This window comes from Diceros bicornis, chromosome 25 (assembly GCF_020826845.1).
Source record: "Diceros bicornis minor isolate mBicDic1 chromosome 25, mDicBic1.mat.cur, whole genome shotgun sequence".
In the NCBI taxonomy this organism is placed as follows: Eukaryota; Metazoa; Chordata; class Mammalia; order Perissodactyla; family Rhinocerotidae; genus Diceros; species Diceros bicornis.
The window spans coordinates 5,060,026-5,078,904 of NC_080764.1; the positions used below are offsets into that span (position 1 = coordinate 5,060,026).

General features: G+C 36.2%; 1 protein-coding gene across 2 annotated transcripts in view; it reads left to right on the plus strand.

Moving 5' to 3' along the window:
• SMC1B (structural maintenance of chromosomes 1B) overlaps window positions 1–18,879 on the plus strand; it is a 73,002-nt gene that overhangs the window by 42,416 nt on the left and 11,707 nt on the right. For both annotated transcript variants that reach the window (XM_058568151.1, XM_058568152.1), the window contains exons 13-18: window positions 9,866–10,003; window positions 10,306–10,422; window positions 11,834–11,940; window positions 12,967–13,108; window positions 14,152–14,297; window positions 16,191–16,344. In XM_058568151.1, the coding sequence (XP_058424134.1) occupies window positions 9,866–10,003; window positions 10,306–10,422; window positions 11,834–11,940; window positions 12,967–13,108; window positions 14,152–14,297; window positions 16,191–16,344 (804 nt within the window). The remainder of the gene's footprint in view (window positions 1–9,865; window positions 10,004–10,305; window positions 10,423–11,833; window positions 11,941–12,966; window positions 13,109–14,151; window positions 14,298–16,190; window positions 16,345–18,879) is intronic.

Consider the following 18,879-nt stretch of genomic DNA (forward strand, 5'->3'; position numbering starts at 1 on the left):
TCCGGCCATGCTGAGGCGGCATCCCATATACAGCAACTAGAAGGATGTGCAACTATGACATACAACTATCTACTGGGGCTTTGGGGGAAAAAAGGAGGAGGATTGGCAATAGATATTAGCTCAGAGCCAGTCTTCCTCAGCGAAAAGAGGAGGATTAGCATGGATGTTAGCTCAGGGCTGATCTTCCTCACCAAAAAAAAAAAAAAAAAAACCTTTAAAAAAATAAATAAATAAAAATCTTCCCCTTACCCATCCTTACATCTCAGTGGTATTTGCTAAACACAGTTTGATGCATAGCCTCCAGAAATTTTCTCTGTATGTACAAGTATATGTATTATTTTTTCTATTTGTTTTATAATATATTTTTGCTAAATAATGTTTGCAACAAGCTTTTTCATTTAATATCATAACAGGGACATGTTTTCATTTTAGCATGTAGAGAACCACTTTATTTTTAGTGAATCCTTCCTGGTATTTCATTATATAGATTTTATTTATTTAACTGGTCTCCAATAATGGACATTTTGTTTTTTGCTATTACAAATAATTCAGTATTAAACATTCTTTAGAGAGGGAGAATAACATAGTACCTAAGAGGACAAATTCTGTAGCCACGCTGCCTGAATTTGAATCCTGGCTCTGCCACTTACCAACACAATGACCTTAGCCAAGTTACCTAACTCCTTAATACCTTAGTTTCCCCATCTGTAAAGTGGGGATAATGAAAGTACCTTCCTTTTAGGGTTATTTTAAGGATTAAATCAGGTAATCCAAGTAAAATACTTAAAACAGTGCCTAGCCTATGTAAGCACTATATAAATGCTTATTGTTATTATTATTATATCTTCACTTTTATAATTATATCTCTGAGATGAATTCCTATATGTGGAATTTCTGGGTCTAAGGATATGTGTATTTAACATATTGGTAGATATTGCTAAATTCACATCAAAAGAAAACCTGTAGTGGAGTGTTTATGTTCCTAGATTGCAACACTGTATATAGCAAATATTTTAATCTTTGCCAATCTGATTGGTAAAAACAATGTAATCCAATTGTTTGAATTTGCATTTCTTAAATTATAACTGAGGTTGAGCATTTCCTAATGTATTCATTGGTTCTTTGTAATTTTTTATTCTGTGAAGTGCGTATTTATTTCCTATGCACATTTTTCTATTAGGTTGTTTGTTATTTTATTACTTACTTTAAGAATTATTTGGGGGCCGGCCCTGTGGCATAGTGGTTAAGTTCAGCACGCTTCGCTTCGGTGACCTGGGGTTCATGGGTTTGGATCCAGGCGCAGACCTGCAACACTTGTCAGCCGTGCTGTGGCAGCGAACCACATACAAAATAGAGGAGGACTGGCACAGATGTTAGCTCAGGGCTAATCTTCCTCACCGAACAAAAAATAATTATTTATATAATCAGTAAATTAGTCCTTAGTCATATATTGGTAAAATATATTGTCTGTTTAACTTTTTTGTCAGCTTTATTGAAGTATAACTTATATACAATAACAGTCGCGAATTTTAAGCGTATGATTCAGTAAGTTTTGACAAATCAATGTAGCTGTGTAACCACCACCACAATCATGATATAGAACATTTTTATAACCCCCCAAAATGCCTTTGTGCCCCTTTGTAGTCAGTCCTCTCTCCTGGACCCTCTGGACCCTGGCCGCCCAATCTACTTTCTATCATTATAGTTTTTCCTCTTCTAGAATTTCATGTAAGTGAAATCATACTGTTAGTAGTCTTGTGTGTCATGCTTTCTTCATTTAGCTTAATGTTTTTGAGGTTCATGTTGTTGTGTGTATCAAAAGTTTATTCCTTTTTATTGCTCATTATCTGTTTGACATTTGACTTTGCTTTTTTTGTCACGTGTATTTTTAATCTTTATGTAGCCAAATTTATTAATCTTTTATAACTTCGGGATTTTAATGTCAAGCTCAGAAAGACCTTATGCTTTCTGAAGATCACAAAAGAAATTCAGTAATGTTTCCTTTTAGTGTTTTTGTATATTTAACATTTATATATATGTTTTTTTATTATTACTTTTTTTGTGTGTGTGTGTGAGGAAGATCAGCCCTGAGCGAACATCCATGCCATTCCTCCTCTTTTTGCTGTGGAAGACTGGCCCTGAGCTAACATCCGTGCCAGTCTTCCTCCACTTTATGTGGGACGCCACCACAGCATGGCCTGAGAAGCAATGCTTTGGTGGTCACCCGGGATCCGAACCCTGGCCGCCAGCAGTGGAGCACATGCACTTACCCTCTATGCCAGGGGGCCAGCCGAACATTTATATTTTTTATTCATCTGGAATTTATGTTGATAACTGGGGATCCAGCTTTATTTTTACCAAGACTTGCCGTTTTATCCAAGTGTCATTTGTTGAATATTACAATCTTCCATACATGCTTACTTGAAATGTCGAATTTAACAGATACTAAATCAGTAAAATGCTGTTAGGTTGTTTATTTATTTTTCCTATTTAGCTTTCTTCTTTTGTGTATACAGATGACCAGTTTTGGTTCAAGGAGATATTCTGGCAAGGTTACTCAACTAATTTTAATCTTTTTCTGTAAGCATAAGACCACATTTTATGTTTTGGTCTAAGGTATAGAAATATTCAACTTTTAAAGATTTTACAACTTTAGGCCTAGGCAGAGAGAAAGTTTTAGGAAGGTGGCAACTTGAAATGAATTTGGTTTCCTATCCATGTCCTTACTAAGCTCCTACCTGTGTGTCTCACCTGACCCTAGTGGAAAGCTGGGTGTGAGTGATGTCTTGGGTTCTGGGGAGGCCACTAGGAAAAGCTGATGCAGGGCTTCCTCTTTTTGGGGGGAGGGGGGCGGTGAGGAAGATCAGCCCTGAGCTAACATCTGTCACCAATCCTCCTCCTTTTTTGCTGGGGAAGATTGGCCCTGGGCTAACATCCGTGCCCATCTTCCTCTACTTTATATGGGACGCCACCACAGCATGGCTCGACAAGCAATGCGTCCAAGCCCGCCCAGGATCCTAGCCCCGGGCCGCTGCAGTGGAGCGTGCACACTTAACCGCTCCGCCACTGGGCCGGCCCCTTGGGCTTCCTCCTTTTTGATCTTTGAAGAGTGCTGGGGGAAGAATCAGGACATAGGGGAATCCTGGGAGTAAGTTAAACATGTATTTGTCCCATGTGAGTAGCCTATTCTTGAACCTCCTGAAGCTAAATATTAGTAGGTTGTGGCCTCCCTATTCCTCCCTATTCCTGAGTTTGGGAGAGTCCAGGGAGACCAGAGAGACATCTTTTCCTCTGTCTCAGAGTGGAGCTCTGACAGTCTTCTGTTATAATCTCTGGCCCTTGGGTGCAGAGAATGCTTGTGGGGCAGCTGCCATTTAGGATACTTTAATACCCAGACCTGATGCTCAGAGGGCAAGTAAATGCATAAATGCATCTGAGGTGTTCCAGGAGCTAGGCAACAACTTGAACAAACAAGTAAAGGAACATTAATGAAATTCAGTGTAGTGTCAACACTCCCTCTACTCCTGCAAAATAAAATAAAAAAAAGACTTTGTGGAACTAAAAAACGTATTTCTAAACTATAGAATGCAGTAGATGAATTGAAGGATATGCTTGCCATTGTTGAGAATCAAATTAATAACCTGGAAGACGAAGCAGAAGAAACATCTCAATGAGGGGAACAAAATTACAAAGAAAAAAAATCATGGGGCTGGCCTGGTGGTGTAGTGGTTAAGTTCGTGCTCTCTACTTCCGCTGCCCAGGGTTTGCGGGTTCAGATCCCAGGCGTGGACCTATGCACTGCTTATCAAGGCATGCTGTGGTAGGCGTCCCACATATAAAATAGAGGAAGATAGGCACAGATGTTAGCCCAAGACCAATCTTCCTCAGCAAAAAGAGGAGGATTGGCAACGGATGTTAGCTCAGGGCTAATCTTCCTCACCAAAAAAAAAAAAAAAATCATGAGAAAAATAGACACTTAGTAGATAGACTCAGGAGACTTGACCTGAGAATAATAAGTGTTCCAGAAGGAGGAAAAGGAACACAGAGGAGAGGAAATAATTAAACAAAGAAGAAAATGTCTTTAATCTGAGGACTCACTTAATTTACCAATTGAAAGGACACATGCAGTTCCATGTAGGTTTGATGAGGAAAGACACACAATAACACAGATCTTGGTGTAATTCCTGAACTCCTAGGTTGTATAGAAGCAATCCTAAATTACCCTTTCCCCTTTAAAAACTATTCCTTAGAGATAAAAAAAAAGTCAAGCTTGTATCAAACTACAAAACTGGATAAGACTGTGGAATAATAGCTACAGGCAACTGAGGGTAAAGGACTACAACCCAAGATATCATTTGCTTTTCAGGAATCTGCAGATAAGTAAATTCAGAGAATATGTCATCCACATACTCCATGTGATAAAAATACTGGAGAAAGTACTCTAAGCAACACATGAATTAGAACAGGCCTAATTATAATAAATGAATAGTGCTAAACTAACTCAGCAAAACCTAGGAATTGGAGATGGAAAGAGAAGTAAATGCGTTTCAAAGGTCTCATCTGTGAGGAGGTGAAGAAGTAATAATATTCTAAAGATTGTATCTTGGTGGGTGGGGAGACATGGGTGGGACTAGAGTGTTAAAAGTACACTGACACAGGAACAAATAGCAAACCAACAAAAATAATGCATGAAAAGAATTTTAAAAACGTAAGATGAAGGAAATAAAATTTTTGTATGTCAGTGATTACTGTAAACATGAGTGGATTTAAGTTTCCCATTAAAAGACCAAGACCATCATGGGTTAAAAAGCAAAACTCAGCTAAATGTTGTTTACAAGAAATTGTCTTAAAATTGAATGTTGGAAACTATGGGATGAACACCTGACAAATGCAAACAAAAAAGAAATCAGGAGTGACAATATCAGACAATGTGAACTTTGAGGTTAAAAAATCCTCACATATAGTAAGCTTTCAATAAATATTTATTGAATGAATTGAATAAAGAAGGACATTATGTAATAAAGACAAGATCTCTATTTTAAACCTGTTTGCAGCACATACTACCTAAATATTAAAGCAAGAATATTTAATAAAAGTGAAATTAGAGTGGAACATTTCATTATACCTCTTTCAAAATTGGATAGGTCCAGTAGACAAAATAATAACTTAGAGGAATGGGTACTACAATCAATAAACTTAAATCCAGATTCTATCTCTACCACTTATTAGCAGTGTGACTCTAAGTTACTTAAATGCTTTTATGCTTTAGTTTTCTCATCAGTAGAATGGGGATAATAATAACACCTATTTCATAGCATTGTTAAGAGGTTAAGTAGGTTAATAAATATAAACTTTATAGAACAATGATGTGCTCAATAAATGTAAGATATTATTTAAAATATCCATACAATACTTATAAAAACTGATCAGATGCTTGTCCATGATGGAAACCTCAATGGTTTTTCAAAAGTAGAGATTTTTATAGGTCCTTGATCATAATTTAATGAAATTAGAAATAGTGATCAAAAAAACCTTTGTCTACATAGAAATTAAGAAGTGTCCTTGTAGATAGTTTTGGGACCAAAGAAATAATCAAGAGGCAAATTACAAAATGTCTCAAAAATGATGAATAGGAAGTCTTTGAGACATAGTAAAAGCTACATCAAGAGGAAAATACCTTCATTATTAAAGAAGAAAGATGAACTATAAGGAGATTTATTACCTTAAGAAAGTAGAAGAACAACCACAAAATAAACAACAAAAACTATAATGGAATTTTTTTTAAAGCTGAAATTAATTAAATAGAAAACAACTCAAAATAGAGAAAGGATAAATGAATCTAAAAGCTGGTTCTGTTGAAAGACTAATAAAGTAGATAAATTCTTTTCAACTCTAATGAAGGAAAGGAAAGTTAGAAGCAGACAGATCAGGAATGAGAAAATTAAAATAATTTTAAGAGAATCTTAAAAGCAAATAACTATATAGTAAAAAAAAAATGAAAATCTGGAAGAAATGGATGATTTTCAGAAAAATAAATAACCAAGACCAGAAAAAAAGTGAAATGTGTGAAAAGTATGCAGTAGCAGGCAGTAGTGTAGTTGGCTGGCCCAATCCCCATCCACAACCTCTTCCTTGCTTGCCTTTTTTATAGTATTGTAAAAAACCAAAACAACTTAATTTCCCAAGTTTCCCTGTAGCTAGTGGTGGCTGTGTGATGGTTCTAGAGATATAAATGGAAGTGGTGGTGTTATCTTCTGCATTTCTTTCTTCCTGACTGGAATGAAGCCAGGAGGCCTGGAGATGGAGCAGCAGTCTTACACCGAGAGACAGTAAACATGAGTGTAAAACCATTGTACTAAGAAGCTGAAAGTTAGATGCCTTTGTTGAGGAGCTGCATCCACTAGACTGCTTTTGTGTAAGAAAAATCAACTCACATTTTTTAAGCCACCATTAGTTGAGGGATCTATCATTGAAAAAAGACTCCAGGAATGTAACATAGTACGGCAGCTATGGAAAACAGTATAGTACTCAAAAAATTAAAAATAGGATTACCATATGATCCAGCAATTCCACTTCTGTGTATATACCCCAAGGAATTGAAAGCAAGGTCTGGAAGAGATACTTGTACACCCATGTTCATAACAGCGTTATTCATGATAGCCAAAAAGTAGAAGCAACCAAGTGTCCATCAGCAGATGAATGGATAAACAAAATACGGTCTATACATACAATGGAATATTATTCAACCTTAAAAAGAGAGGAAATTCAAACACATGCCACAAAATGAATGAACCTTGCAGATGTTATGCTACATGAAATAAGCCAGTCATAAAAAGACAAATACTGTATGATTCTACTTATATGAGGTCCCTGCAGTAGTCAAATTCATAGAGACAGAAAGTAGAATGGTGGTTGCCAGGGCCTGGAGGGATAGGAGAATGGAAAGTTGTTTAATGGGGATGGAGTTTCAGTTTTGCAAGATGAAAACAGTTCTGGAGGGGGCCGGCCTGGGGACATAGTGGTTAAATTTGCGTTCTACTTCAGCGACCCAGAGTTTGCAGGTTTGGATCCCGGACGCGGGCCTATACACCGCTCATCAAGCCGTACTGTGGTGGTGTCCCACATACAAAAATAGAGGAAGACTGGCACAGAATGTTACCCAGGGACAATCTCGCTCAAGCAAAAAGAGGAAGATTGGCAACAGATGTTAGCTCAGGGACAATCTTCCTCACCAAAAAAAAAACAGTGCTGGAGATTGGTTGTACAACAGTGTGAATGTACTTAAACACTATTGACCTGTACACTTAAAGATAGTATATTTACCACAATTTTCTTAAAGTCTCTGGGACCAGGTGGGTTTACAGCTGAGTTCTATCTAATATAATTCTGATATTTAAGCCATTCTAGGTCATAGAAAAAGATAGAAACTTCCCAGTTTATTTTATAAAGTTAGTATAACTTTAACATCAAGTATTATAAAGATACTACAAAAAATAAAACCAAAGACTGACTTCCCTTGTGAATATAAATGCATAATTTGTAAATTAAATATCAGTATAGAGAATTCAGCAATGTAGTGAAAGAAAAATACATCTGACTGAATAGGATTTGTTCCAGGAATATATAGGTGATTTCAATATTAAGTGATCAATCAACATAATCTATTACATTAACAAATTAAAGGCAAGAGAAAAAATCATGATCATATGTAGAAAGACATTTGATAAAGTTCAGCAGCTAGTCCTAATTAAAGTGCTAAGTAAAAGAGGAATTGGTGGAAGTTACTTAAATAAAATGAATAATTCGTATCCAAAACTAACAAATAATTGCTTAAATGGTGAAACATTAAAACCATTTTAGTTAAAATCAGGAAGTAGACAGAGATATCTGCTATCATCGTTATTGTTTAATGTGATCTTGGAAGTTATAGTAAATATAGTTATGCACAAAATGAAATAATTTGTATAAATCTTTGAAGAGAAGAGAAAAACTAACTTTTTGCTGATAATAAGATTATAGTTTAAAAACTAGATTTAATAAGATAATGGGAGGGCTACATAAATAAACAAAACTGTAGTTTTTCTCTACACTATCAAAAAGCATCTAAAAATGGAAAAATATTGTGCTCACAGTAGGAATAAATGTAAATATAAAGGCACAGTAACTATTTTTAGAAATCTAAATCTTATTGAAGGACATAAAACAACAACTGAAAGGAAAGACATACTATATTCTTGGGTTAGAAGTCCTCCAATTAATATATAACTTGAATGCAAGTTTAATTAAAATATTACCAAGGATTTTAAAATTTGATAAGATGATCATCTAATTCTTACAAATGAAGATTTTCCTGAGACTAGTCAAAAAATATGTGACAAAAGAGAGTGAAGGAAACTTCTTTTACCAACATACAGAATACTGTGAAAAGCCATTGTAATCAACTTGAGGTAGTATTGGTATAGGAATGGACAGATTAATGAAACAGAATAGGAATTCCAGAAATAAGGACCAGTATATTTGACAATTTAATATACAACAAAGTCAGTGTTTTAATTGAGTGAGAAAAGGATGGATTATTTAGTAAATGGTATTGGCACATCTAGAGAAAGTAATTTTGTGCCCCAAATTATAACATATAAAAGTAAATTCCAGATAGATAAAAACTTGAATGTAAAAAAATTTTTAAATGAGAATAAAAGCCATTGTATACATTTTAAAAAGTTTAAAATGAAGAATTTAGGTTCTATACTATCAAAGAACTCTTTACAAATTGACGTGAAAAAGAAATTATGATAGAAACTTTTGGGCAAAGGATAGGATTAGGCAATTCACAGAAAAGAGAAATCTATATGGCTAGTAAACATGAAAAAATGCTAAATATAGAATGTAGTACTCAGGGGCATACAAATTAAATTAAGATTACTTCATACCTCTCACTAAGACTTGGAAAAAATATGTATATGCTGGTGGAGAGGTAAAGAAACACGTTACTATACATTAATTATAGAAATGTGAATTGTTATAGCCTTTGGGAAAGCTATTGGTGCCAGCAAGTAAAATAAAAACATGAATACCTTTGACCCATCCATCTTACCCCGGGGAATCTATTGCATGGAAATAAAAACACCAATACTTAAGGGTTTACATACAAGTATGTTGTTGTAGCATTGTTTATGGTGGCAAAAACCTAGAAACAAAGTGAATGCCCACCATTAAGAGAATAGTTGAATAATTTTGGTACAGTCACACACTGGAATAATATGCAATCATTAAAAAATGAACTTAGAGCTTTAGCAGTTGACTGTTGTGAGTAACTGAATGAGAAAAGCAGGAGACAGAAAAGCATGTTCAATATGATTCTAAATTTGCAAAACGAGACTGAAAAAACCAAGATATATAGGTAAATGTGTATACACATGTATTCATATAAGGACTTGGAGTGAAAAACAGAAGAACATATACTAGGGAGTTAATTTGGTTGAGTAACGGGATAGGTGAGGGGAGAAGGGAATAGACAAAGCAAGCAAAGAGACAAGGATGTACTTAAAAGAAAGGCAACATGTGTCATATGATCCCATTTATGCCATTTATGTGCCATGAGTAGAACACGCACTCCCCATTCCTCATTTTTCATGTTTGTTTCCTGTTAGGAAGTATGTTAGTTTTTTGAGGATGCTGTATGGCATCTTGGTTACTCTAGGTGGTTTATGTACTTAATTGCCCAGTCTTATCAGAAGAAGGGAAGATGGAGTGTGGGTGTAGTTATGTGTAAAAACCAGTGAATTATGACATATGAAAGCACTTTGAGAAGTGAAAGTGTTTTTCTACTGTAAAATGTTCTCATTATATTTCTCTTCCTTTTTAGAATTTAATGAAGACGCTTCGCAAGGAAGCAGATTTGAAACAAATACAGACTCTAGTGCAAGGAACTCAGACACGACTCAAATATTCACAAAGTGAACTGGAGATGATTAAAAAGAAGCGCCTTGCTGCTTTTTATCAGGTAATATAGACTTACATAAAATTTGACGGAAATTAGAACCAGGACATAGAATTTCAGGAATTACCTTTATATAGTATATTTTTACACTTTTCCCCATGATTGAGATTATATTATAGTTACTATAGAGTATATTATAGTTACTTTATTTTTATGTTTATTAATCTTGTTATCCAATTGTACCTGAATTTGCCTTATCTCCTGGATTCCTTTTTTTCCTAAAAGATACCTATCACGTTTTTGGCTTCACTATATAAAGCTAAAGTAGCCATGTTAAAAAGACATTTTTTCTCTTTTGTAATTAGGAACAATCTCAGCTACAAAGTGAACTACTAAATATTGAGTCTCAGTGTACTATGTTGAGTGAAGGAATCAAAGAACGACAACAAAGAATTGAAGAATTTCAAGAAAAGATAGATAAGGTTGTGAATGATATATTTATTACTAAATGGCATGTAGAATATAGTTCTAGACCAGATACCAGATTTAGGGCTTCTTAAATATATGCTAAAGCAAAGTTTGATAAGTGCTAAATTTTACTGGTTTGCCAAGTTAATTTCCTTGTGTCTTTTGAGAACCACTGTTCCCCATCTCAAGAGACAATGACCAATGTATAGTTACTCTCTTCTGCTCTCCAACGTCTCCTGCCCACTGGAAAAATTACAGCCTCTTTCTTTTTTTCTCCACCTTTAACACCAGGAAGGAAGGAACTTTGTCATTCATGTTATCTTTTAAGGTTACTTATTCACTCAGTAATTATTTCTTGAATATATAATATATGTGCCAGGCACAGTGCTTGGTTCTGGAGCAACAAAGATTTGGTCATCTAGGCTCTGCTTATAAAGTGACAGGAACTTTCTCTTTTAATTCATTCCACTGTTGCTTATCTCTAATCCTTGGAAAGTTGTTTCTCACACCATCACTCAGTAACTTTCACCCATTGCTTTTAGTTCTGCCTTTTATCACATGATTTGAAAGCACACTTATGTTGCTCCTTAATTATCTCTTTTCCAGGTTAGATACCCCTAATTCCTTAATTATTTACATTTGCCATGGATTTAAAACCAGTTCTGATAACCATCCTCTGGGTGCTCTGTTGTTTGTCAATGCCCGGAACAAAGCATAATGTCAAAATACTGTCTGACCAGTACAGAGTACCATGGGACCCTACACATGGAACTATAACTTTCCGTGGTTTGGATTATCTACTTATGGAAATTGTAGCTTACTATTGCATCAATCATATCATATTTATATTTAATTTATATTCAACTGAAATCTGAAAGTTTTTAACATGTCCTGTTGTTAAAACAGGTATCTCTTATCCTATAATTTTACGTAAATGCAGGGCTTTAAAAATATTGAGGTTAAATGTTATTTTGTTGGATTTGACTGGTTCTGATTTTTCCATATCTTTCTGAGTCTTAATTCTATGCTCTAGTCCTCTTGGTTTTATACTGCCTGAGACCATATAGTATTACTTATATAAAGAATATTTTATTTATTTATGTAGAATGTTATATTTTGATGTGGCTAATGTAAATGAAATACTTCCAGTTTTGTGTTAAACACTTCATAGAGCCAGAACACTTAAGGCCAGTTATGAGCTTTCATATTTAGTTGTTAGAATAAGAAATTTGAAAATAGATGAACGTAGTTTATGGAGTTAAAGAAAGAGAAAGCACTGGCTCCTCAGAGTCCAGTGATGCTTATTGGAATTAGTTTTGGGCCTCATCCAGGAATATCTTGGTGGGAAAAAGTTAAATTTAAGCATTATCTATATATTTTCTTAAAAGTAATCATTAAACCAATTGTTTTGAAATAATTTAAAAGGTTGAAGATGATATTTTCCAACACTTCTGTGAAGAAATTGGTGTGGAAAATATTCGTGAATTTGAGAGCAAACATGTTAAACAGCAACAAGAAATTGATCAAAAAAGGTATTTTTACTAAAAGATGTTGGTAAGCAACTTATACATATATAAATGTAACTATTATTTCATAATTTAAAGGAATTATGCCTGAGGCAAATAGCTAGTAAACATTCATAGTCTTATAAAGAGATCTAATTCTTTTATTCCATAATTTTTTAAAGAGAGAAAGCATAAATATACAAAATAAGAGAATGGGACATAATTACATGCACAGTGGTTATTAAACATAATAAGACAATAATTTACTTAGTTCTCTGTAAATATCAATATATGTGGATAAAATTCATAATTTTCAAGAAATAATATATTACCAAAAATTACCCCCAGCAAGAGAGAAAAATCTAAGGAGGCCGGTTACCACAGGAAAGGAAAGTAAAAAAGCTTCCTACCCACTCCCCCAAATTCACCAGGCACGTGTGGTTTCACAGATCAGTCATCCCAGCAAACTTAAAAAGCACATGTAACTTCAATGTTTAGTTTTTAAACAAATGTTCAATATTTAAACTACTTCATAGTGTAGAAGAAGAAGAAACATATGTTTTTATGAAATGAACATAATATTGATGCCAAAATACAAAAAGGTACATACACATACAATTAGAAACTATAAATCAATTTTACCTGTAAATGGCCAAATAAAATAAAATAAGGTTAAATAGAAACAAGCAATGCAAAAACAACAGCAAAACAAAATACCATTGTCCAGTGGCCTTCGTACCAGAAATAAAAGGATGGTTCAGTATGAGGAATTATTGCTACTATTTGCCATATTAATGGTCAAAGGAGAAAAATCACATGATCAACTCTATAGATGATGAAAAAGGCACTTGACAAAGTACAGCATCCATTCTCCATTAAAAATTCTTAAAATGTGAGTAGTTAGATACCTGTGATATGAGAAAATACATTTAATTCTAAACCAGCATCATGTTTTCAGGGAGTAACACTAGAAGTGTTACTAGTAAAGTCAGAAACAAGAAGAATATTCAGTATTAATTTTATTATTTCCTTCCTTCTACTTTACCATACTAGATTAGAATTTGAGAAACAAAAAACTCGGCTTAATGTTCAACTTGAATATAGTCGCAATCAGCTGAAAAAGAAACTGAATAAGATCAACACATTAAAAGAAGCTATCCAGAAAGGTAGAGAAGACATTGATAACCTAAAGAAGGTAATTAATAACGGGTGGCTGAATTTTAAAGTTATGCAGTAAAAGAATTTTCATTGGCTTTCTTCTCCATCCTTCCTAACACCAGAAGTTCCTCCTTTACTCTTAATTCTTGTCACTTCCCCTGAAATCCCAATTTTGATGTATAAATAAAGCTTGTCATTTATAATGTCAAAAAAGAAAAAATAGATGGCTGAAGTATCATTGAAATGATGACTTCCTTCACTGATAAACATCTGTTGAGCTCCTGAGATGTCCTAATAGTGACAGAAGGGGCAGGGGGGCAGATTTGAGAAATACTTGAAGTAAAATCTGCACAGCTTCATGAATTATTAGATGTTGAAGTCTGGGGGAGGGCAAAGGGAGATGCCATGGATGACTCCTGAGTTCTAACTTAGGCAGTTGCTGGATAGGAGGAACAGGTTAAGGAGAGAAAATTCTGGACCTCTGGAGCTTGAGTTGCCTATGTGACTTCTAGATAGCAACATCTAGCAAGTAGTTAAAGAGTAGGTAGATGAGAGGAGAAGTCTAGGTTGGTTTATGGGAGTAAATCCAAACCATATGTGAATAGTTGAGACTCCCAAGCAGAGAGGTAGGTAGTGAAGAGCAGTGGAGCAAGGATGGAATTCTGGAAGGAGTGGTCATGTAGGTTATGAAGAGAGCCAGAAAGGGTACTATCATAGAAGCCCAGAGTTTCAGGAAGGAGGAAGTGAGGAAAGTTATCAAAAAGGTAAAGCCTGGAAAATGTGTTTAATTGCCAATTAAGAGGTCATAATAGCAAGCATTTGCATTGCGCAATGGGAAGAGAAGTCAGATGGCAGCAAGCTGAGGAATGAATCCAAAGTGAAGGAGGAAGACGGGTAGTGATGACCAATTTCCAAGAAGTGTAGAACGAGAGTGGGTCACACTCTATGATAGACGTTCAAGCAGCACACAGCATAAGGGTTTATCTCGGAATGACTTGTTTGATTTTATTGATAAGGTGATCTGTTGACCTTATTAATGTAGAAGATGGTTAATCTACAGTGCAAATCATCTCCATTCAGGCTGAAGAAAATTGTCTGCAAATTGTAGATGAGCTCATGGCAAAGCAGCAGCAACAAAAGGACATATATGTCACTCAGAATTCCAACATTGAGAAAGTCCAAGCTCAACTTGAAGAGGAACGGAAGAAGTTTTTGGCTGTTGATAGGTAATTGAGAAGTTTTTTTTTTTTTTTTCTGTGAGGAAGATCAGCCCTGAGCTAACATCCAATGCCAATCCTCCTCTTTTTGCTGCGGAAGACTGGCCCTGGGCTAACGTCTGTGCCCATCTTCCTCTACTTTATAGGGGACGCCGCCACAGCATGGCTTGACAAGCGGTGAGTCGGTGCGTGCCCAGGATCCGGATCCGAAGTGGTGAACCCTGGCCCGCCTAAGGAGAGCGCAAACACTTAACCATTACGCCACCGGGCCAGCCCTGGTAACTAAGAAGTTTATCAGGGCTGGCCTGGTGGCCTAACGGTTAAGTTTGTGCATTCTGCTTCAGCGGCCTGGGTTCGCCAGTTTGGATCCTGGGTGCAGACCTACTCACTGCTCATCGGGCCATGCTGAGGTGGCGTCCCACATAGAAGAGCTACAGCTCTACAACTGTGACACACAACTGTGTACTGGGGCTTTGGGGAGAAAAAAGAAAAAGAGGAAGATTGGCAACAGATGTTAGTGCAGAGCCAATCTTCCTAAAAAAAAAAAAAAGTTTATCGGTTTGAAAGACCATAAATAGAGTTTTAAAGATGTTTACCGTCAATTCGAAATTTATTATAGGAAGTTTTGTTATTTGAATATGTACACTTTGTTGCTTTTGGTCCCACATCACAACTTTCAAGCATTCTAATTTGGGGGAAAACAAAGAGAGGTGGTTAGTTATTTGGAGTGAATAGTTCTTTTTGACAGATGAAAATATGGACCTGTATAAAGAGTCTCTGGCCCTAAATCCCCCTTGATACTGGTATCTTCCTGTTGTACAGTCTCCCTCTAGTCTGTGTGACAAAGCGTAGCGGGTGAGGTGTAAAATCTGGAGCCAGGCAGCATCATTCTGTATCTCAGCTCTGCCACTTACATACTATGCCTTCATTTCCTCGTCAGTGAAGTGGGGATAATAATAGTGCCTACCTCATAGAATAGTTGTAAGGATTAAGTCAGTTACTATTCATATGGCACATATACCTGGCACATGATAAGCAGGTGTATTTGTCATGATGACAATAACACTTTGAATCAGCTGGCTTGTTGCACCACAATGACATCTGCTTTCCTGTATGACAGACATGACCATAAGTGATCAGATGAAATGAGCATTCTGTTTTTGCTCAACCTCGTGGCATTTTACAGTTTTCCTCACTGTTCAAAGACCTTCAGTGTTTCAAGATACAGCCAGAAAGTTCTTTGGTTAAGATTTTTGAGTGGAATTAAAGTTCATTTACTCTTGATTTTTTTTTTGTTACTCTTGTATTTAGTTTAAACAGAACCACATCTCTGTTTATCTTCATAGTCTTGAAAACCTATAATTCTTAATTTATTTTATTTTTTGGTCCTGTTTTTAGGTCCTCTTTAAAATCCCACATTGTTTCAACTGGTAGAACCCCCAAGCCCTCATTTAAGATAGAAGGCTTTACATTAGTGGTGGTGGTAGTAAAAAAAGTTCAGATTATTAGGTGTGTAATGACTTAATAAGACATTTCTGTTGCTAAGAGACTGTTTCTCTTGGTTCTAAAATGTAGAGCTTATATTGAGGGAGAAATACAGCTTGAAAAATTGTACATATTTAAAGATAAAGTAACTAGAAAGCACTGTACTGTTGGTAGCCTGATTAAAGTAATAATGTTTATTATTGAAAAATGCTCCCTTGGATTAACTAATTATATTCATGGCCTTTCTCGGGAGTGTTAAAGTTTAAATTACAAGCATCAATGAGATAATTCCAGAATTTATAGCACTCATAGGAAAAAACATTTATGTAAGTTTATAACACACACATTTTTCTTCCTTTGTGCAACTTTACATAATGAGTAAAATATAATCACTTTTTCGTATCTGTGTATTTACAGAGAAGTGGGAAAATTGCAAAAAGAAGTTGTAGTCATTCAGACTTCTCTGGAACAGAAACGGTTAGAGAAGCATAACTTGCTGCTTGACTGCAAAGTTCAAGACATTGAAATAATTCTTTTGTTGGGGTCATTGGATGACATCATTGAAGTGGAGGTATTCTAGCAAACTATTTTAAAATATGTGCAGTTGTGTGGAACTTAATGTAATGCCCTTTGGCTGTTTAGTGAAGTCCCTGCTCTGCAGATTCTTCATCTTGTTCTAAAGCCCCTTTAGGGGCAGAAGAGACGTCTCTTCCTCCTAGGAGGGCAAAAGGGCAAAATGATCATCGTTCTAGAGGACCAAGCATTTCATGCAATTCTCTTCTCTCTCTTGCTAATCCATTTTTTTTTAGCTCCACAGAATGGACCAGAGTTTCTTACCTATGTATAGATACCCACAAGAAATCAGAGAATTAAAGCTGTTGGAGTGAGGAACATTTTGAGGAGATGATGTTAGCCACAATGAACTGCAGGCAGTGTGCAAGTGGCCCACTGGCATGAGCAGTGCCCTCTACTCTTAACATTGTACGTGGTGTGTGGAGGGGTCTTGTTCTGCACCTTCACCAACAATTCGAGGTGGATCTCAGAAGAAACATGCCTCACTGAGTCTCTCCAGGTGGTGAGAGTGTAGGGGGAGGCAAAAATGGACCCCCAAGGAATCAGAAGATAAAACCAAGGTCCACTAATGGTAGACATTTCTCTCTTTGCCTTTTTTCTTTCTCACCACATTTGTATTAGACAATACTCTTTAGGTTGGTTGGAAATAGACACCCTTAGTTTTGTCCCTCATGTTAGGAAAGATATTACTGTACATTCAGAAAGAATATCTTACTATTAGCTAATCCAGAAGATGGTGAAAATAGTTATTTGTTTTGCCTCTCAAGTCATCTCTGAGTTCTTACTGAGTACATTAGTAAATCTCTTTTCTCTGGTCCCTTCCATATCCCTCCCCTGCTTTCTACTCTGCCCTCAAACAGTCAGAAATCCATTCAGTTCCATCTGGTTTCCACTCCAGAGGAGGTCTTCAGTCCTTTGGATTGTTGCAACTGAAGTATCTATAAAACAATTGTTCTTTTCCTAATGTTGACCACTTCTTATAGCATAATTCTAGTATAATATTATACTCAAAAAGTCTGTCTTTTTTCTCTGTTTTAGCAGAGATCACATTCCAGACAGGAGGTAAGGAAAGGAGAAAACCCTTTCCTGGCCACAAGTGACGTAAACCCAACTCAGATGACTTTAAAGGGGGAAAAGAGGAGGTAAAGGGTTAGGGCTGGAATGGAAGTGGTCTCATTCAGTCCAGGAATTTGAGCACTGCCAAGAACTCTTTCTGGTTTAGTATTTACTGGCTTTATTCTTTCAGATCAGCTTTCCCCATGAGGCTGCAGCTGTAACTACTAGCTTTGACCAAAGGGGAAAAAGAGCTCTCCTCTGGCCTCTCTGTTAGAAAAACCCTGGGGAAGAACTCTGATTGGCTCATTCTGGGTCGTGTGTACACTTTTGTGGGTTCAGGGAGAGAGAAAGGAAGGATCTGTTAATAGCAGAAGTAGATGGGAACAGAAAAACAACACTCACTGTACTATAGAAAGAAATAGAAAGTCTGTTCAAAAGGCGTGAAATTTTAGAAGAAGTTTGTTATAGAGTAGAGGAGGGAGCGATTTTAATGACTGACGTCTAAGTGAATGTTGTTGCTCAAGTATTCATGCTACTGCTTTGGTCCCATTTTCTTTCAGAAGTATCCTCCAACGTGCCCACCATGAATGTGAAATTGTTTACTTCTTTATTACCTTGAAAGACTTTCATATTCATGGTGGCGTATTTCAAAGCAGCTATTAAGACCTAAGCTGGATTAATACTGAATCACTATCTAAAAAGAAAAAGTGATGGTTCTGCTCCACTTTGTGCTGGTCAAGCCACACTGGAATATTGCATTCACTTTTTAAAGCATGATGCTTTTTAAGAGTAAAGTGTCTAGGATAGTGAAAAGGACCAGACCATGCCATGCCAGGAAGAGAAGGCTTGGGGAATATGATCATTCTCCTCCAGTAGAAGAAGGTCTGTCATAGAAGAAGGATCACACCTGTTTTTTCTGGTCCTAAGGGGTCTACTAGGATTGGTGGAGTGGAGGGCACAGAGTCAGATTTCTTCTGCTAGGGAACACTTTCTGCTAGAAAGATGGAGGGCCTCTTGTTGTGAGTTCCCTGATTGGCATTTCTTAAGCACGTCAAGTAGTGGCCATGTAATGGGGATAGTGTACAAGATATTCTATAAAGCCCAAAATAGAAAAGGCATTAGGTATAAATTGTCTCTCTCCAGAGAGCTGAACAAGGATCACTGAGTAGAGGTAATTGTCTTCTAACAGTTATTGTAGGCGTAATTGTCTTACAAAAAACAATTGTGAGGTGGAAGCTGAGATTTCCCTTCCGTTGGAGGTATTCAGATAGACGGTAAGTTACCTATACCTGCCAGTGTTATCGTAGAAGATTCTTATATTGTGGGGGAGACCGGAATGGATTACAGAAGATTCTTATCTTGTAGGGGAGACTAGATCACTGGTTCCCAAATCATACTATAAACATGAAGCATCTGGAGATCTTGTTGCCTAAGAGTCTGCATTTTTAATGGCTTGCAGCTGAGGCCCACTGTTGCT